Source organism: Sorex araneus, chromosome 4, assembly GCF_027595985.1.
Source record: "Sorex araneus isolate mSorAra2 chromosome 4, mSorAra2.pri, whole genome shotgun sequence".
NCBI lineage: Eukaryota > Metazoa > Chordata > Mammalia > Eulipotyphla > Soricidae > Sorex > Sorex araneus.
Window position 1 is genome coordinate 79900533 of NC_073305.1, and position 19165 is coordinate 79919697.

At 40.1% G+C, this 19165-nt stretch overlaps 1 protein-coding gene across 4 annotated transcripts in view; it reads left to right on the plus strand.

Annotated features, from left to right (window-relative positions):
• The window catches only part of RUNX2 (RUNX family transcription factor 2), a 305232-nt gene that overhangs the window by 100401 nt on the left and 185666 nt on the right, over positions 1–19165 (plus strand). For all 4 annotated transcript variants that reach the window (XM_055135053.1, XM_055135054.1, XM_055135055.1 and 1 more), the window contains one exon: positions 9845–10006. In XM_055135053.1, the coding sequence (XP_054991028.1) occupies positions 9845–10006 (162 nt within the window). The remainder of the gene's footprint in view (positions 1–9844; positions 10007–19165) is intronic.

The window sequence follows — 19165 nt, forward strand, 5'->3', positions numbered from 1 at the left end:
CCCAATCTCCACCACCTCACCCTGCCTCTGTGGCAGGGCATTCCCTTTTGTTCTCTCTCCTTTTGGGTGTTGTAGTTTGCAATTGAGTGGCCATCATGTTCAGTCTGTAGTTTACTTTCGGCATGCATTTTTCAACCCGAGTGGATCCTCCTAACATCCTCTACTAGGTGTTCCCTACTCTATCTCAGCTGCCTTTCCCCCCAGCATGTGAGGCCAGTTTTCAAGCTGTGGGGAAGTCTTCCTGGTTCTTATCTTTACTACTCTTGGGTGTTAGTCTCTCATTCTGTTACTTTATATTCCACAATGAGTGCGATCTTCCTATGTCTGTCTCTTTCTCTTTCTGACTCATTTCACTCAACATGATACTTTTGATGTTGATCCACTTGCAGCTGCATAGTATTCCATTGTGTAGATGTCCCAAAGTTTCTTTAACCAGTCATCTGTTTGGGGGCACTCCGGTTTTTTCCAGATTTTGGCTATTGTAAACAGTGCTGCAATGAACATAAAAGTGTAGATGTCATTTCTACTATACCTTTTTTGCCTCTCCGGGATGTATTCTCAGGAGTGGTATTGCTGGGTCAAATGGGAGCTCAATTCCTAATTTTTTGAGAATGGTCCATATTGTTTTCCAAAAGGGCTGAACCAGTCAGCATTCCCATCTTGTGGCAATTTAAAGGCATAAGTCTTAATTGTGTGGTATCCTTTTTAAAAAATTAGTTGTTTGTTGGGGCTGGAGAGACAGTACAGTGGATAAGGTGCTTGTCTTGAATGTGGCTGACTCAGGTTCAATCCTTGGCATTTCATATGGCCCCATGAGTCCTGCCTGTAGTGACCTCTGAGTGCTAGAAGTAAACCCTGAACACTGGTGATTTGTGGCCCAATCCTTCTCCCCCTCCCCCCAGTGAATTGCTATTTGCTGTAGGATTGGAATTATTTTAGGAATTTAAAAAAGGTCTTTTTATCTGTCTACACACTCTTCATATGAAATACTCTTATTTTCTCCAGAAATAATTGTAATTTACATAGACTGGTTGGCATACCGATAAGAGAAAGATAGAAGGAGAGTAAGTGGTCGGAATGGGGAGGGGTGTGGTCATCTCTGATTGTGCCCTGTGTCCCTGATTTAGCAGGTGCTTACTGCAGACACACAAAGCTTTGGCAGGAATTACTGGCCTCTTTGTCACATTACAGAAAGGTCTGATGGCAGCAGAGATGGGGAAAAACCTGTGGTCTCCTGGTTTAGTTTTGTCCCCCATCTCTTTGTCAGCTTGCTTCCTCCCATCTCTGCACAGAGTTCAGCAGCGTGTCCATGACGTGCCTTCTGAGTGATTGTTAGGAAAGCAGGTCATTCTTCACACCCACACATGTTTAAACAAAGTGTTTGCAAAAGGAGGCCTGATAATCGCACCCACTGAGTTTCCATGTATACCTTTCACTGGGCTGTTGTGAAGCTCTTTGCCCATACTGCCTCCCCGCTGCCACCACCACCACCAGTTACCCTCATGAAGAAAAGTCTTCATGTTTTCCCAGAATCAGTTCACTTTCCCAGGGTAACTTCTCTCTAACCATCCATGTTCTTCTCTCACTAGGAACCCGAATACAGTTAGAGTTTGCAGACCTGAAACTTGGCTTTTCAGTGCTAACAAAGATTGGCGACTTTTAGAACCCATTCTTCTTTTTGTATCATTTTAGGAAATGCAGGGACACTCCTCTTCCCTTCAATTATGGAACTTAGGAAGTTATTATCCAACTCAGAGAACAGAATTTGCTTTCAAATTTGCTTTCTTCCTATCCATCAGTGTAAATGAATTGTTGACTCCATTTTTACTTTCATGCAAAGACAGCTTGTGACAAGTGGACCAATCCCACACCAGTTAGCATTTTTGAACACCCCGTGGGTACAATGTCTTCTGTTCTTTCCTGTTTAGGGAATTTATAGAATAGAAAGCAGATGCAACCAATCTTCAAACATCCTAAATTGAAGGAATGGCACCCTAGAAGAACTTATAAAACCTACTCAGACATTGGTGTCTCACTGTCTATTTTTAGAGCTCAAAACACACACACACACACACACACACATAACACAGCTACAGCCTTTGAACATCTGTGAATTAATTGGTGTTTTATATCTGCTAGTTTTACTTTCCCAACTCTTTGTAAACTTTTTTCAAGGCAAAAATGTCTTTTGCTTCTTCTCCATTCCTTTGATCCTCACTCTGCCACATAGACATCGAAACTGTTGATCACTGTACAAATTGCTAACAGGCTGCTTCACCCACACAGCACATAAAAACTCCCTTTCCTCCCTTCCAGAGCTCTGATAAGGTGTAGTAATAACCATTTGGACTTTATAGATGAGAAAGGGTCAGCTAAAGAAGAGTCTAACTTTTGACTTAGTGAGTTGGGAAAGTGCAACGTACATGCAGGCATTTGGACTACGGTGTGTTTTAAAATATAGTTATATAAAGTGACAGTAATGCAGTTTTGTTAGAAGTGCCTGTGACAGACTTTGTATAAGAAGGAAAAAAATTCCGAAGGGGTAATCTGTCAGTGGATTGGCTCCCTTTTGGTCAGTCTGAACTCTTAAGATTCTATTTTTGTCTAGATTTGGTTAACTCTAGCAACAGAAAAGTGCACTTTCTTCTGGAAATGTGAAACCTACAGATCTGGGGTACCCAGTGACTAGTCTAACCACTTGTGGGTGATACCATACAGTGGTACTTTTACACTTAAAACTGGGGCTACTTTCTCACTGGGTCATCTCCCTGGAGCTCTCCTCTGTCTGGGCCCTTAGTTGCTTTCTCTCCCCATTGAGACGTAATGATTAGTCACACCCTTGCTTTTGAGTCAGGCAGCTATGTAAAATGGATATAATTTTTTCTCAACTTTATGTTTGAGAGCATCAGAATTTCCCTTCAATACCTACTTCTTTAGTGGTAGAAAATTTGGGGGATGATAGGTGTGGAGCCATCTTTTGTATTTTCCAAGCATAAAAATGTGTCACCCCCCTGCGCCCCCCAAAAAACCACACAACACTAAAGTTTTCTTTTTTTGATCATCACTTTTCTGTAGAAACATATGCCAATACTTTGAATTTTTGAGTGCAGTCATAAAAGTAGCATTGATACTGTTCCTGAAGATTGTTATATAAAAATAACGAGTTTCAGTTTTTAAAACCCCAGTGAAATATTGAAATTCAAGAGCAATTTTTATTTCTTCTGAACATTTCTGTGAACTAGAATTCACAGACCCTTTGAGAACTTGTGGTTCTCAAAGTTTATTTCATGTTATTTCGGATGTAATCTCAAGGCTATGATTGGCACCTCATGCCTTTGAGACCCCCCAACCAAAGCTATTCTTATTTATGTGGTAAAACATGTCACTTTTCTCCATGTTTCTGCTCAGTTGGAAAGGCAAATCTCAATGGAGGGGGTAGAGGGAAGTAACAGATTATACTTACTCTGTGGGATCTGAGGTTGGGATGAGGCAGTGTCTTGTTTGATGATTACGTCCATCTTGGAGTTGGACCCTTTTAGTAACCTTGGGATTGACTGGTGATGCTTTAAAAACATCTGTCACCTGCTCTGACTCATCTGAGTTAGGAACAAATCTCAGAAGTCTCAGGTTTCTTCAGGAAGTTGAGTTCAGTAATCATTTAGAGATCAGGTTAAGGTGACTTTTCTCTGCTCTAAGCAGTAATAGTTGTCCACACCAAAGCAAATATGTGATCATCATTTGTATATGATAGTTTTATATTTTCCTGGTGATTGAAGTCACTGTGTTTCAGAGCCTTCCTCCACATTGTCCCCTCTAAAAGTTAAAGTGCACGGCATGAGAAAATGCACTGAAGAAGTTAGGGATTTCCTGACTTGGGGAAAAACAAGGAGTGGGATTAAGGTTAAAAGATCAGAAAGGCGATTGCCATGACCAGCACGAGTATCTGCTACATGTTGTAGGCTTAAAAATTAAAGGAAACTTTCTCAAAGTTGTTCGCAACTAAAATAAAAAGATTGGAAACAGAAAGAGAGAGAAGTTTCAGTAGAGGGAAAGATTTGAACTGTACTACACGTTTATCAAGTTCTTTCCAATGTGTTTTGCTCTTTGCTACCTGATCTTGCTTAATCTTCATAACAACTTTATGATGGAGCTGTTCTTATTTTGGTGGGGGGGCGGGGGATCATACCCATGATGCTCAGGGTTCCCTCTTTGGCTCTGCACACAGGAATTACTCCCAGTGGTTCTGGGGGACCATTAGAATGCTGGGGATCAAACCTAGGTCAGCCATGTGCAAAACAAAGGAGGTGTTCTCGTTTATCCTGATAATCCAGGTTAGCAACCTTGGAATTTAGTTAAATTACATCATTTGTCTAAGTTTGGTGATTCACAGGGAAGGAGAAAATTTCTGCAGTGTTGGGTGAACCATTACTTGGCATGCTCAGTAGTTACTCCTGATTCAGTCCTGAGGGTTTGCTTCTATTGGCACTCAGGGACCATGTGGTGCTGGAACTAATCCGTGGCTCCACACCCTTCAATTTTTTTTTTCAATGATTGCTTTCCTCTTTTTTTCGGGGGGGGGCATGATACCCAGCTATGCTCAGGGATTACTCTTTGTTCTGCACTCAGAATTACTTCTGGCGGCACTTGGGCAACCATACGGGATGCTGAGGATTGAACCCGGGTTGGCCGCTTACAAGGCAAATGCCCTACTCACTGAACAATCACTCTAACTCCAGATTATTTTCCTCTTAAAATGACTTAAACTAGATCTGTTGAAGCCCACCTGGCAGTCCTTAGGTCTTATTTTTCTTTTCCCTGCTAAAGTAGGTCAGTATTCTAGAATCTTTTGATGGTGACCTTGAAATGGATTGGCTGCCTGCAGCTGTTCTTAAACAATGACAACAAAATATGAAGAGAGATCTCACTTTTTTAGGGACCGCGTGCAGTTATTCTTTTTCTAATCTTAAATCTCTTCAAGAAAGGCCTCTATGAAAAGCAAAACTATCTTTTAATAGACTGTTCTGGAATATATTCTGGCAGTAAGGAAGTTTATGTAAAAGCTAAAATCTCGAGGATGGAACTTTTTTTTATAACCAAAGGGGAAGTTGGGGAATTACTAATTACTACCTCATTATAAAATGCCCTTGCTCCCAAGCCACCTAGGAGCGTCATGGTTGGATGGTTGTTTACTGAGCACCTACATCATGCTAGGTTTTGCATTAAATTGTGCTGAGTCTGATGGCAGAACTCCTCAACATCAGTCACTATCTACCCACCCTAGGTAGATCCAGATTTTTAACTTCTTTGAATAGTAGCAATGATGATTTGTCACTCATTGTATGTTGTTTAATCCCCTCTGATACCTTTCTGAGATAGTATTTTCATCCCCATTTTACAGGTGAAGAAAATCAAAGTTCAGCAGCATGCACACATTATGTCCTACAATTTGCCCACAGTCATGTGAGCTCTTAAAGGGAATAATGATAGTTTTAATGCCCTAATTCACAGCTATCAAAATGCTTTTCCTTAAAATTACCTCATCTAATTTTGTAAGCAAGATGACAGTAGTTATTATTTCACTCATTTTGCAGATCACCATAATCACCTGTATCTATTATGGACTTAATATAAGTTAAGAGTATCAGGTAACGGGTCACATAAGACCAAGCTCATAGCGCCCCTAATAAGTATTATCATTCCCCCTTTTACAGATGAATCTTTGAGGTCCCTAGAGCTTAAACAATTTGCTTGGCAGTGTGGGGAGCTGTGATTCAAACCTAGGCTTGTCTGCCCAAGCTAGTGCGCATGACCACTTTGTAATATTCACTCAGTGTGTGATTTTCCAGAAGAAGAAATTTAGGTTCAGAGAGTTTAGTTGAGGTAGCCAAGGTCACCCAGCTTACAAACAGCAGAACGGGAACTTCAACACAGAACCTCTTATTGGAGAACCCTCTCATGTCTCTCTCTCTCCTCTTACCTTTCTAAAATTGTTTTTGTTTGGGGGCCACACCCACTGGCCACATCCACACTCCTGGCTCTGCACTCAGGGATCACTTTTGGCTGACTTGGGGCACTGGATGGGGGTAGGGAGGGGGACCATATAGGGTCCTGGGGATCGGGATCGAATCCAGGTTGGTTGTGTGCAAGGCAATGCTGTTAATCTCTGTCTCTGGCCCCTCTTTTGACTTTTACATTCGAGTCAAGTTTCTGTATTCAGTTGTGCTATTTGATTTCCTAATTTTAGTCCTTCTTTACAGTTCTTTGTATTTTTCCCCACCGGTAGGCCCTGTAACACCAGCATTGTGCTAACATGAAGGTTCGATCACAGTGGGTGAAACTCCTTGCGATGAAGTCAGCAAGTTGGGTTAGAACTCATGGCCAGACTTGAGTCCTGTGTGTCCAATTCATTTAGCTCTGTGGTTCTTGTCCTTTTTGTTCTTTGAAAACCCTTTGAGAGAAGGTCTTGCTTGGATTGACTTTCTGGTTCTGTAAGGAAGGCATCTTTTACCATCTAAAGATCATTTGCCATTTTTCTGAATAGTGAATTATGTTAATAGAGGCAGGACAAGGAAGTATGTCAATATCAGGTAATTAACACAAACCATTCACTCAGATTTGAACTCCTGCCAATCTATACAATCTCAGCCTTGGACATTTTACAGCACAAAAGTTTATTATTTTAATGATGAAGGATCATTTAGATTTTTGAAGAAAATGCTTTCTTACCATTTATATAGAACTACACTTTCATTAAAATTGTAAACTGAGGTCACTTAAAATTGATTTGGATTAAATTTTATATGTATCTATTGATATGTAAACAGATAAATGTTCTCTACTATTTAATTATTTTGATTCGTGAGGTATGGCCCACTTACAGTCTTTAAATAGTTTCTGAATTGAGCAAATAAATAAGAATTGGCTAACCGTGAACTGCTTTGACTGTATAGTAAAAACTGAAAGACATTAAAAAAAAGCAGCATCTTACGAAACTTGTGTTTTATACTGATTTTTAATTTTAAACACATTACATTTATTTATTTTTTAAAGTTAATAGTTTATTTTTAATTAGTGAGTCAACGTGAGGGTACAGTTACAGATTTATACATTTTTGTGCTCATGTTTCTCCCTTACAAAGTTCGATAACCCATCCCTTCACCAGTGCCCATTCTCCACCACCAGTAAACCCAACATCCCTCCCCTCCTCCCCCGTCCCGTCTCCCCCCACCCTACACTGCCACTATGGCAGGGTATTCCCTTTTGTTCTCTCTCTCTGATTAGGTGTTGTGGTTTGCAATAAAGGTGTTGAGTGGCCATTGTGTTCAGTCTCTAGTCTATATTCGGCCCGCATCATCTTTCCCCCACATGACCTCCAACCACATTTTACTTGGTGTTCCCTTCTCTGAGTTGCCCAGAATGAGAGACCAGCCTCCAAGCTATGGAGACAACCTCCTGGTACTTATTTCTACTATTCTTGGGTGTTAGTCTTATAGTCTATTATTCTATATTCCACAGATGAGTGCAATCTTTCTATGTCTGTCTCTCTCTTTCTGACTCATTTCACTTAGCATGATACTTTCCATGCTGATCCACTTATATGCAAATGTCATGACCTCATTCTTTCTAACAGCTGCATAGTATTCCATTGTATAGATGTACCAGAGTTTCTTCAACCAGTCATCTGTTCTAGGGCACTCAGGTTTTTTCCAGATTCTGGCTATTGTAAATAGTGCTGCGATGAACATATAAGTGCAGATGTCATTTTGACTATACTTTTTTGCTTTTCTGGGATAAATTCCCAGCAGTGGTATTGCTGGGTCAAATGGGAGATCAACCTCTAGTTTTTTGAGAATCGTCCATATTGTTTTCCAAAAGGGCTGAACTAGCCGGCATTCCCACCAGCAGTGTAGAAGGGTCCCTTTCTCCCCACATCCTCTCCAACAGCAGTTGATTTTGTTCTTTTGGAACACATTACATTTAAATATATTAATAGCTTTTTTAAGTGAACTTTCATTTCATTTTCAGAGGCCCAAAGGTAATGAAATAATTATAAATCAATTTCAAAGACAGTAACTCCAATTTTGATATTTTATTTATTAAATTTTTTTAAAAATAAAAAAAATATTTTTTAAATTTAACTATTTGTGGTCAACTTATTTTTTTTAAACAAGAATGAATGCTTGTGCCTCCTGTGTTAGTCTTTTCTTCATTGTTTTTTCAGATAATTTTCACATGACTGCAATTCAACTACTATTACTCCTCTACCTCTGTGTGCAGGTCAAGAAACTGAGTTTCAGGATGGCTTCATAATTAACACAAGATCACACAGCTAGAAAATAGAAGTACAGAATTTGTACCTAGTACTGCACATTCTAAATTCCATAAGTATTCTAATATGCTTTAGTATTATTCCTAAAGCATTCTGGCATATTAGAATTTAAAAAAATTCTTTTTAATTAGCAAAAATATTTTAAGAGAAAGTTATTTTTTAATCTGTTTGGACCTTAAGTTAGAGCAAAAACAGTTTGAAATGAACTTTTTCACCCTGCAAGAAGGAACAAACCCATGTGTTTGTTTTGTTCTTAGTAGTCTGAAGCTTTTGTAACATATCTGCTTGGCCTTGAGTTTGTAGTTCTAAGAACCTCCACTGAGTCACATCAAAAACCATTGTTAGTGCTTAGTTGCTAAACCTTAACTTGTTGACTGCACAACACATTTATTCCTGCAGTGACTATAGGTAACATCAGATGAATTCCTGACAAGGACCATTTTCAGACAGATTTCAATAGGATGAAAGTCATTTGTCCATTCTATTTGGGGTCATTTTCTTACTGTCAAGACACTTTAAAGTCAGTTGACTTTAAAATTAAGCTTTGTTGTATTCTTCCTTTTTTTTGTACTAAACTTTTTTTTAAATTTTATTAAATCACCATGAGATAGTTACAAACTTTCATGTTTGTTGTACTCTTAAAGGTACTTTCCTGGGTTAGTTTTAGCATGAGAACAGGCAGTCTCCTTTCTCTTTTCTGTTCTTCCCTGCTCTCTGTTCTCTTTGCTCTCAACCTCCTAACCCCCGTGCTCACAAGTACGGTCCTATTGACCAGCCTGTAAAGGCAGTGTCCTGTGTGACTATGGAATCACAGGCTTTATTTATTTATTATTATTTTTATTTTATTAAATCACTGTGAGTACACAGTTACAAAGTTGTTCATGATTAGGTTTCAGTCATACAATGTTCCTACACTGGTCCCTTCATCAGTGCACATTTCCCACCACCAATGACCCCAGGGAATCATATACTTTAAAAATCCAAAAGCAAAATTCAAAAACAAACAAACCAAAAAACCTCAAAAGCATGTCTGAAAAGTAGGAGCTGAATACGCAGCAATAAAAGTCTTTGGGTTATTTACCAAGTTAATTGTTCAAAATGATTTTTTCCCCTAATGACAAAAAGAATTACTTTTTTGTTGGAGGCAATATTAGAAAATAAATAAAATATAGTTTAACTTTGTAAATAAGACAGTTCACTTTCTAAATGATGCTTAGAATTTCCAAATAGAAATATTTATGTGCTGGAGAGGTAAATAGTGGTTAGGCATGGTGTATTGTGTTGGTTTTATGATTCCAGAAAGCCCAGAATATATCATGTTATTTTGCACCATAAAGGGTAGAGTTGTCGGACATAAATAGCCCTAATATATACCTGTGTATATACATGCATGCATGTATGTATATACATGTACATACACTATATATACATGCATGTTTTATCCTTTCTAACTTTGTCTTACAAGTCCTAAGGTCACTGCAGTTGTAAATAAAGACTTCTCTTTTTTCCCCCTAGATCCCAGGCAGGCACAGTCTTCACCGCCGTGGTCCTATGACCAGTCTTACCCCTCCTACCTGAGCCAGATGACATCCCCATCCATTCACTCCACCACCCCACTGTCCTCCACACGGGGCACTGGGCTTCCTGCCATCACCGACGTGCCCAGGCGCATTTCAGGTAAAGACCACACTTGAACTAAAAACCCACCTCCCTTGGAGGGATGGGGTTGGGGTCTGCAAGATGGGGCATGTGGGCACAAGGGCATGCTAGCTGGTCAAATGGTCTCCTGACTAATGGGATGATGAAATCCTCCAGAATTTTCAGTCAAGGGACTAAACATTCCCCCCAAATGACCTCATTTTGTTAAGCAGCTGTGGAAGTAGTGCCATGCAGCTTTAGTCTTGCAGAATTATACCCTTCTGGTGGGCACACTTTTATTCCTGGGGCCGCCTTCTGAGGTTCTTCTGCCAGGCCTTCCTCTGCTTGTGTTCCTTTCTTTTCCTAACATCTGCCTCTAGTCCAAATCCCGGAAGGAAGGCCCAGCCCTCCACACAGAGGCAGGAGTCCAGGCTAGCCATTCCAAAGGAGAGAGCATTTGCATGTTTAAGATTCTTTTTTGTTTGTTTGTTTATTTGATTTTTGGGCCGTATCCCTTTGGCTCTGCACTCAGAGATCAATCCTGACAGGGCTCAGAGGACCATATGGGGTTAAAGGATTGAACTTGGGTTGGCTGTATGCAAGGCAAGTGCTTTAGCTGCTGTACTATCTCTCCAGCCCCATGCTTCTTATCAGAAACTAGACCTTGAAAATGCACCGAGGGCTGGGAGAGTCTTAAAAAGCACCTTGTGCCTTCCTGTAAAGTGGGCTGCTGTTACTCTTTATGTGGCAACCCAAGAACCCCAACATTTATCCCACCAAAGGCACCATCGGAATCTGTGGCTCATAGTGGAGGTGCATGAAATTACCCGCTGACCTCCTCTCTCTGTCTGAATAATTTCAGACAGAGGACCTCCAAATGTCCGTGAATATATATGGACAAAAGGAGAAGTATTAAAGGCTTTTGGCCAGCCCACATGTCTTGCAAATAACAACAAAATCTCTGAGCACACCTACCCATAGACCACAACTCTGCCCCGTCTAGGAAGATGTAAACCCAGAGAGGTGTGCACACTTGAACACCATATTTGTCAGCCACTCTTCTCAGCGTGCGGGCCCCGTGCACCTGTTTGACTCCTGGCCAGGTTAATGCCTTTCTCTCTTTCTCTTTGTGTTTCTGTCTCTGTTTCTCTCCCTCTCTCATTTTCTGCAAAGCTCGAAGCCGTTACTCACTCCGCTGAGTTGCATCACTGACAAGCTGAAGCTCCACCATCAGGCTTGCAGGTTTTGATTAGTTCAGACTCCTTTATTCCTTTCAACTTGGGAGGAGGGAAGGCTTTATTTCTCAAGCAAATAGCAGGAAAGGGCTCTCTGGTCCTAGTGCCTTCACATTTTCTGCAGCAGATGGACTCCCGTAGGGGTGAGTGGGGAAAGAAGATGGGGGGAGGGAGAACTGCCAAATTATTTGCAAAAACCATTTCACTGCTTTTCGTTATGTTTGCTATCGGTAGTTTAATAAATCACATGGTATTTCTTGGGGAATGGTGCAGAGTGTAGAAATCTAGTGTTTGTTTCCCTGGGCTGGAGTTAATACCTCCTTGTGGCACAAATCAATTAAAGATGCAGGAAGGGATGACTGAAAGTACAGGCGTTAATGAGGACTGATGTGGGTGTGGGTAGTGCTGAATTAGTGCTCGTAATTCCTAGCATTTTGTACTGAGTTCATACTGATTCACATAAGGCCAAAATAACACTTAGCCAAGACAGATTAGTGAAAACTTGCTTCTGTGTAGGATCCTCTGGGGCTTCCATCTATCCAACCCTCTGTGGCTGAAATAGATTTTGCTACTTGTCCTATGGCAGTGCCTGCAGGGATGAAACCTCAGGGACTGAGTGTAGTATGAGAGATACTTAGACACAGTATTTTCTTATGGAGATGCCTATAACCTCCATGGGGAAGTTGTTGAAAAGATCACTGAGAAATGCTGAGGAAATGAAGAAGAAAGGCTGAGGAAATGGATAGTCATTATTGTATATCATTTACATGTGTAATATAGGACTGCCAGATTAGTTGGAGTCTATTCATTAGTGGATATTTAATGAATTTCCATAAATGAATACAACACAGTTCTCATTTCACAGAAGCAGAACCTGGTTAAGTACCCAGCCACAGCCGAGGCCCCAAACAGGAAAGAGTCTCTGCTTTAAACCAGTTTAAAATTGAGCTTGTCCATTTGTTCTTCCTGCCTAAACAGTTCTACGAGTGGTTATAGGCAGTAAGATGGTGCCATAGAGAGAGGTTTTCTATAAACATTTAAGTTAAGAGAACAGAAAATCCATCATGTCAGCAAGTAGGAAATAGGAAAAAGGAACTAGATGTGGATTGATGGTGAACTGGAGGAGCACTGTTTCACCAGTCCTTGTTCATGGGTGTGGTCTGTGCCTGTACCTCAGATTGTTACCTGGAAGACTCTGGTGAGCTCCATTTTTTTTTTTTTTCACTTCACATGGACCAATTTGAGGAACTTTCTTAGAGTTGAGTCTGTCTCCTGGGGTTTGAGATGCTAAAAACATATAGCTTCTTCCCCATTTTACTTCTCAACGTCTGAATTTGTCTTCTGAGATCCATGACCTAAAAGGATCCTATAAGCAAGACAATTATAAGGGTTTTTCCTTGTGCTTTTGTATAAACCCTATGGGTCGAGTCTGTTCATGTTCTGTGCTCACTAATAGTCATATCTATTTCCTTGTAACACCACAGAGAGATAAAAATGCTAATCTGCATTTCCATCTCCATGCAGGCCTAGACTCCCTTTTCAAGGTGTTTTCCAGAATAGTTTATATATTTTTGATATCAAGAAATCACAAAGGGATAAACATAACATTCTCATATGGCTTTGGGTGAGAATAAAACCTCCAAACTTATCCAATAGGATTGAAGGTTGTTATATGACTCCCATATACAACTCATACACATTCTTCTCTGAAACTTAGTCTTTGTGAAATAGGATAGAGCTCCGTAGCTCCATTTCTTAGAACTACTTAGACTTTACATAAAATACTGATATATAAAAGACAGTTGTAACATTTAAAATGTGCTATGTTAGGTCAGGGGAGATAGCTCAAAGGGCTAGTGTGCTTGCTTTGCAGGGGAGAGGCCCTGTTTTTACCCCTAGTACTACATGTCACCCCAAACAAGTTGCTCCCAGGGTTGACCTCTGAACACTAGAATGGGAGCAATTCCTGAGCACCACCAGTTCTGGCTCCAAAACAACAACGAAGACCAAAAAAAAGTGCTGTGTTGGAGATAGAGTACAAAGGTTAAGATTTTGCCTTACATGCAGCTGACCCTGGTTCAATCCTGGGCACAGCATATGGTCTCCCAACCCCCCCCTCGGAGTTATCCTTGAACACAGAGTCAGAGTTTAGCCCAGAGCTTAGTGGGGTGTGGCATCCCCTTTCCCAAAATGATGTAATAAATGTGGTTGACATGAAGCTAAACTTTTCTTCTGTGAAATTTGTCTTGTGTCTTGAGGAGTGGTTCAAGTTTTAGAGACTCCTGGGGGGAGAGGAGAGTGCAGTTAGGACAGAGAAGGAACTACTATGACAACTGTAGCTGGAAATGATCACTTTGGATGAGAACTGAGTGCTGAAAGGAGATAAAGTGATATACACAACACTTTTTCAATAGCAATACTGCAGACCACAGCACCTAAAAGGGAGAAAGGGGAAGAGAGAGAGAAGAATGAGAGAGAGGAGAGAAAAGGAAAGTGTCTGCCATAGAGGCGGGCTGTAGGGGTGTGCTGGGGGATGGGCAGGAGAATAACTGGGGACATTAGTGGAGGAAAATGCACAGATGAAGGGATGGGTGTTGGAACATTGTATACTGAAACTCAGTCATGAGCAACCTTATGACTCTATATCTCACGATGATTCAATAAAAAAAATAGACGAGTTTTAGAGCCTAGCCTGGGCCCCTGAGAGTCACCCCTATGCCCCAAATTGTATCTTTGTGTAATTTATAGGTAAGCCCTAATTTAACTATAAGTAAAAACTCAAGGAAAAATATTTGCTTTACAAAATGGATTATGATAGAACACTTTTACAATTAAAAATCGACAGAACAAGTGTCTTATATGTGGCGACTTCAGATTGGATCCCTGGCAACATACACAAAAACAATGTGAAAAATAATTGAAATATTTAATGTTTTGAATGAGTTAATACTTATATGGCATTTACAAAGCACTTTGCACGGTGCCTAGGGTGAAGACGTACTGAGTAGGTTGTTTGTTCTTATTCTGTAGATTTACAGTCATTATCTCTATAGAATTAATGGCAATTGGGAGCTATTCACAAAGGTCAGTAAAGCATTAAAAGAAAATAACTGCTCAACTATAATGTTGGAAAATAGAAAATGTCAGATTACACATAAACTGGGAATAAAAATGTTTTTTTCCTCCAAGGGACCCCAGAAATCAAATTACATATTAACTGGGAATAAAAATTACATATAAAATGGGAATAAAAGTGTTTTTTTTCCCCAGAGATTTCAGGAATAAAGCCAACCAGAAAGAGTCTTTGAAAGTGTTATTTCTAAAAAAACATTATTTCATCCTTTTAGTCTAAAAGACCATTCCAAAGAAAGACCATGATTTAATGTATTTGAAGAACTCAGAGGAACTAGCTTCTTTCTGTTTTGAAGCACTTTCTTCTGAGTAGTATTTCAAGTGTGGCTACAAATGCCAGAACTTAATGAATTATAATTAGGACACTACTGATATTGTATTGTAATGACTTGTGCTATCTCCTTCAAACCCTTAATGGAAATAAAATTGAAATAAAATAGGATGAAACAGAAGAAAAAAAGCAAAGTAGAAATAAACTAAGATAAAATGATAAAGTTACATTTCCCATGGTTCCTACTTTACTGCAGAGAAAGATGGAGAACGAGGGGTCTTGAAGTTCAGAAGTGCAGCACAAAGATTTCAGAGACATTTTCTTAACCTGGAATAGCCTTAGATTATAAGAATAGTTACAATTGCAGGTTTTTGAATGAATAATGCATTCATTATGTGTTACTAATTAATATAGAATGCCATATTATGATGTACTTAATTTATGTTTAGCAGAGTTAATAACACATTAGCTATGTATTATTAATTAATATAGCCTGCCATATTTTGATGTGCTTAATTTATATGTAGTGGAGTTAAAAAATCCAAGCCCCACTCATCAGAAACCAGTCTAGTGACAGTCAGGACAAAAAAAGTCATGTTGGGCTGGTTCTTCTTCCCCACCAGACTGACAATCAGTATGGCCTCATTGCAAATTTATCAGAATACAAGCAGCCCCCACTGCCCTTGAGTGATTTTCTACATTATCTCCTTTCATCCTATGTGGTCTTAAAGGACAATTCATTCTATAGAGGTCGCCACAGCTACCTACCACTGACTATTAACGAGCAAGGTGTGTGGCAAAGCCAGGACTGCCCGAACCACTGCATGTTGCATGTCTTTATCTTTGTCATAACATTATCACTCATGCCATTTTGTTTTTTGATGTTCAAAGTGTGTGGGGCTTGCCACACAGATTATAATTATTTTGTAATTAAATTACAAAATTCTATGTAAATAATTACTGACCTCCAAGTGTATTTTATGTAATTATCCTACTATGAAAAGAAACAAGCTGTGTGTGAGTCTGGTTCTTTGACTTGTGCATGAGGGTATGAGCCATTGTTAAGTTTCCTCAGGGATGTAGAATAATCGGCTGTATTGCATATAGCTCCACCCATCACCTGTGTGAAGTCTTTTTTTAATATGTATTTTTTAAATTTTATTGAATCACTGTGATATAGTTACAAGCTTTCATGTTTGGGTTACAATCACACAATGATCAAACACCCATCTCTCCACCAGTGCACATTCCCCACCACCAATATCCCTGGTATAACCCCCCTTTCCCACCCTCCCCCTGCCTCCATGGCAGACAATATTCCCCATACTCTCTCTCTACTTTTGGACATTATGGCTTGCAACACAGACACTGAGAGGTCATCATGTTTGGTCCATTATCTACTTTCGGCACACATCTCCCATCCCAACTGGTTCCTCCAGCCATCATTTTCTTAATGATCTCTTCTCTATTCCATCTGCCTTCTCCCCTTTGCTCATGAAGCAGGCTTCCAGCTATGGGGCAATCCTCCTGCCCCTTGTATCTACTGTCTTTGGGTGTCAGCCTCATGTGATGTTATTCTATACTCCACAAATGAGTGCAGTCCTTCTATGTCTGTCCCTCTCTTTCTGACTCATTTCACTTAGCATGATACTCTCCATGTCTATCCATTTATAAGCAAATTTCATGACTTCATCTCTTCTAGCAGCTGCATAGTGTTCCATTGTGTAGAAGTCTTTAGATGAACATGAGTCTGTACTATTCTTTGGTGTAGACAAGGTAGAAGGGATTCGCACAAGTACTTTTTATGTGGTCGACTTGTTGCATCTATCACTTGTATGATTCTTTGGGGGTCTCTTAGAAACTTAGTGACACAATTTCAGAATCATAGGGCAGATGTTAGTTACCTCAGTTCCTTCGAGACAGCTGTTGAAGATTATATGGAGGAGTATTTTTCTACTTTGAAAGATTTTTTTCATATGAGACCATTAAGAGCTGTAATAATTTTTGAATTCTCCCCTCCCCCCACATTTAACCAAATAGTCTTGAATATCTTCTTTCAAAATATTTAAAGGTCAGAAATTTCCACTTAACTGCATAGGAGAAAAACATGGCTCTGTTATTATGACTCTTGTTTGCTAGACTCTAGTATTTCTAAAGGTCAGCAGAATAGGTCTTAGTCTATCAACTCTAATCATATTGCTAAAAGTATTTTGATACTACCATGAAATATAAAAATTGCCAGTAAGGGAAAAAAGCCCACTCAGTCACTCAAAGTTTGTCAGGAAGATTGTTCGATGTCATTTCAACCCCAGTGGTATTTGATGCAGTTCATTCTGAAATCTCCCTTACCACCAAGTATCTGTCAAGTCTCCCAAGTCAGGTTTAGGAACCAGCAGCTTTCGTAATGTGCCAAGTATATATGAACATTTATTTTAGCCCAGCCACTCTTAACTCACAGGAGGGAGTGACGCCTTAAAAGAGGTTAAAAGGAAAACTCTAGCAATTAATACTAATAAACCAGAAAGTTAAAGAAACTGTAATAAAAACACTAGAACATTGTTACTTTTTACTATGAAACCATTCCTCTATTAAGAGCACCTGTCTGGTGGACACTGCTATCAGAGCAGCCACGGGCTAGTCATTAAGTTTAATAGAAGCCACTCATGTTTCGAAGAAGTTCTTGGTTTAAAGCCACAGAGGGGGAAGTTATTAAGTTTAATGGACCCTAAACCTAAGGCAAGTCTTTTGTTACCAATTGGATGTTCAGTAGTCTTCTCTCTATTGTATTGATTGTGATTGGTTGGTTAGGTTATTTTTGCCTTTTTTTAAAAAGTAGCACTGTAGTGCTGTCATTCTATTGTTCATCGATTTGCTTGAACGGGTACCAGTAATGTCTCTGTTGTGAGACTTGCTGTTACTGTTTTCAGAATATCGAATACACCATGCATAGTTTGCCAGGCTCTGCTGTGTGGGTGGGATACTCTTGGTAGCTTGCTGAGCTCTCCGAGAGGGATGGAGAAATCTAACTCGGATTGGCCGTGTGCAAGGCAAGCACCCTACCCACTGTGCTATCTCGCCAGCTCTTTTAAGAAGTAATTTGAAATTTTTTAGTCACAGGGAATTGCAGAGTTACAAAGTTATTCATGATTAACTTAGGGCATACAATGTTCTAATACCAGTCCCTTCACTACTGTCCACTTCCCTCCACCACTGTCCCCAGTGTCCCTCCTGTCCTCCTGTCTGCCTCTAGAGCAAGCACTTTCCCCCTCCATACTTGCCCTAGTGTTTCCTCCTCTAATTTATCCTACCCACCTCCAATCCAGTGGCAAGCCTGCTACTGAAGAATATTTATACTTCCTTTAAGCTAAAATCCATCTTTCTTCCTAAAAAAGATAGGTTCTTATTGTGTGTATGTGTGTGTAGGGTGCACACCTAGTGGTTCTTAGTCCTTATTTCTGGCTCTCTGCTCAGAAACCTAATCCTGGTGGGCTCAGGGGACCACATGGGGTACTGGGGAACAAAACTAGGGTAGCCTCATGCAAGGCAAGCACCCTGCCCATTATAGCCACTATTGCGCTGGCCCCCGATACGTCCTCTTCTGACATGAGCAAATGATGCTTTTATGATTGCCTCGACCCTCCCTAACCCCAATTGTCTATACATTTTGAGTGACTGAAACTGAGGACTACAGAGTTGGTTTCCATTTCGTCGTTTGAAAGAGTTTGCTTAGCTCTCTTGAGTTGGGTTGCATGACTAGTTAGTTCCTGTTATTTGTAGCTAGACGGAAGTGCCAAAGTGCAGAGTGAAGCTGGGTATGCTTGGTCTGACTCTTGATTTTATCCATGGTTCTTGTCAATTATTTCTGTGAAGTTGTGATTTTGATACACGGTCCACTCCCTGTTCACGGAGAAGAGACCGAGTAATGAAAGGAATCATGCGTATGAAGGTATGGCAAATACATGGTTCAAGCTTTTCCTGAAAAAAATTGTTGTAGTCCCCTTCTCATAAAAGAGAACTGGGATCTTAGCCCTTCCTTCACCAATAACATTCAAGTTAATTTTCTAATGACACAGTGGCTTCTGTGGTTTACTGGGATAATGAGAGAGGGTGGGGGCCATTTAACAGAGGAAACCTGAGCTTTAGCTCCAGAGTCAGGATCCTTTACATTCTTCTCAGATCCGTCAGTTAGTGGATTGTGCCTCAGTGGTCTCCTGTAAGCTCCCAGTTGTCCATCCACATGTCTTGGAGTAAGATGGTTCTCTGGTTCATAGGATTTTTAGTAAGAAAGTTCACCTTTAACTGATAAATGGGAAGGAAAACGAGGGGACGTCATGGTTTAGAAAGTGAAGAAATATACTTCTTATATATCTTGACTTAGGCAAACCCCACAGAAATGCAGGACCCTGAAGTGCTCTATGAACTCTAGATAATAACTTATTTGTAACTGGCTGGCCCATTGATTGTAATGCATGTGCCATACAAATGCAAGATATTAAATACAAGAGAAAGTGATGGTGCAGTGGGTGAAGCTCAGAGGAACGCAACTTAATGCTCAAATTT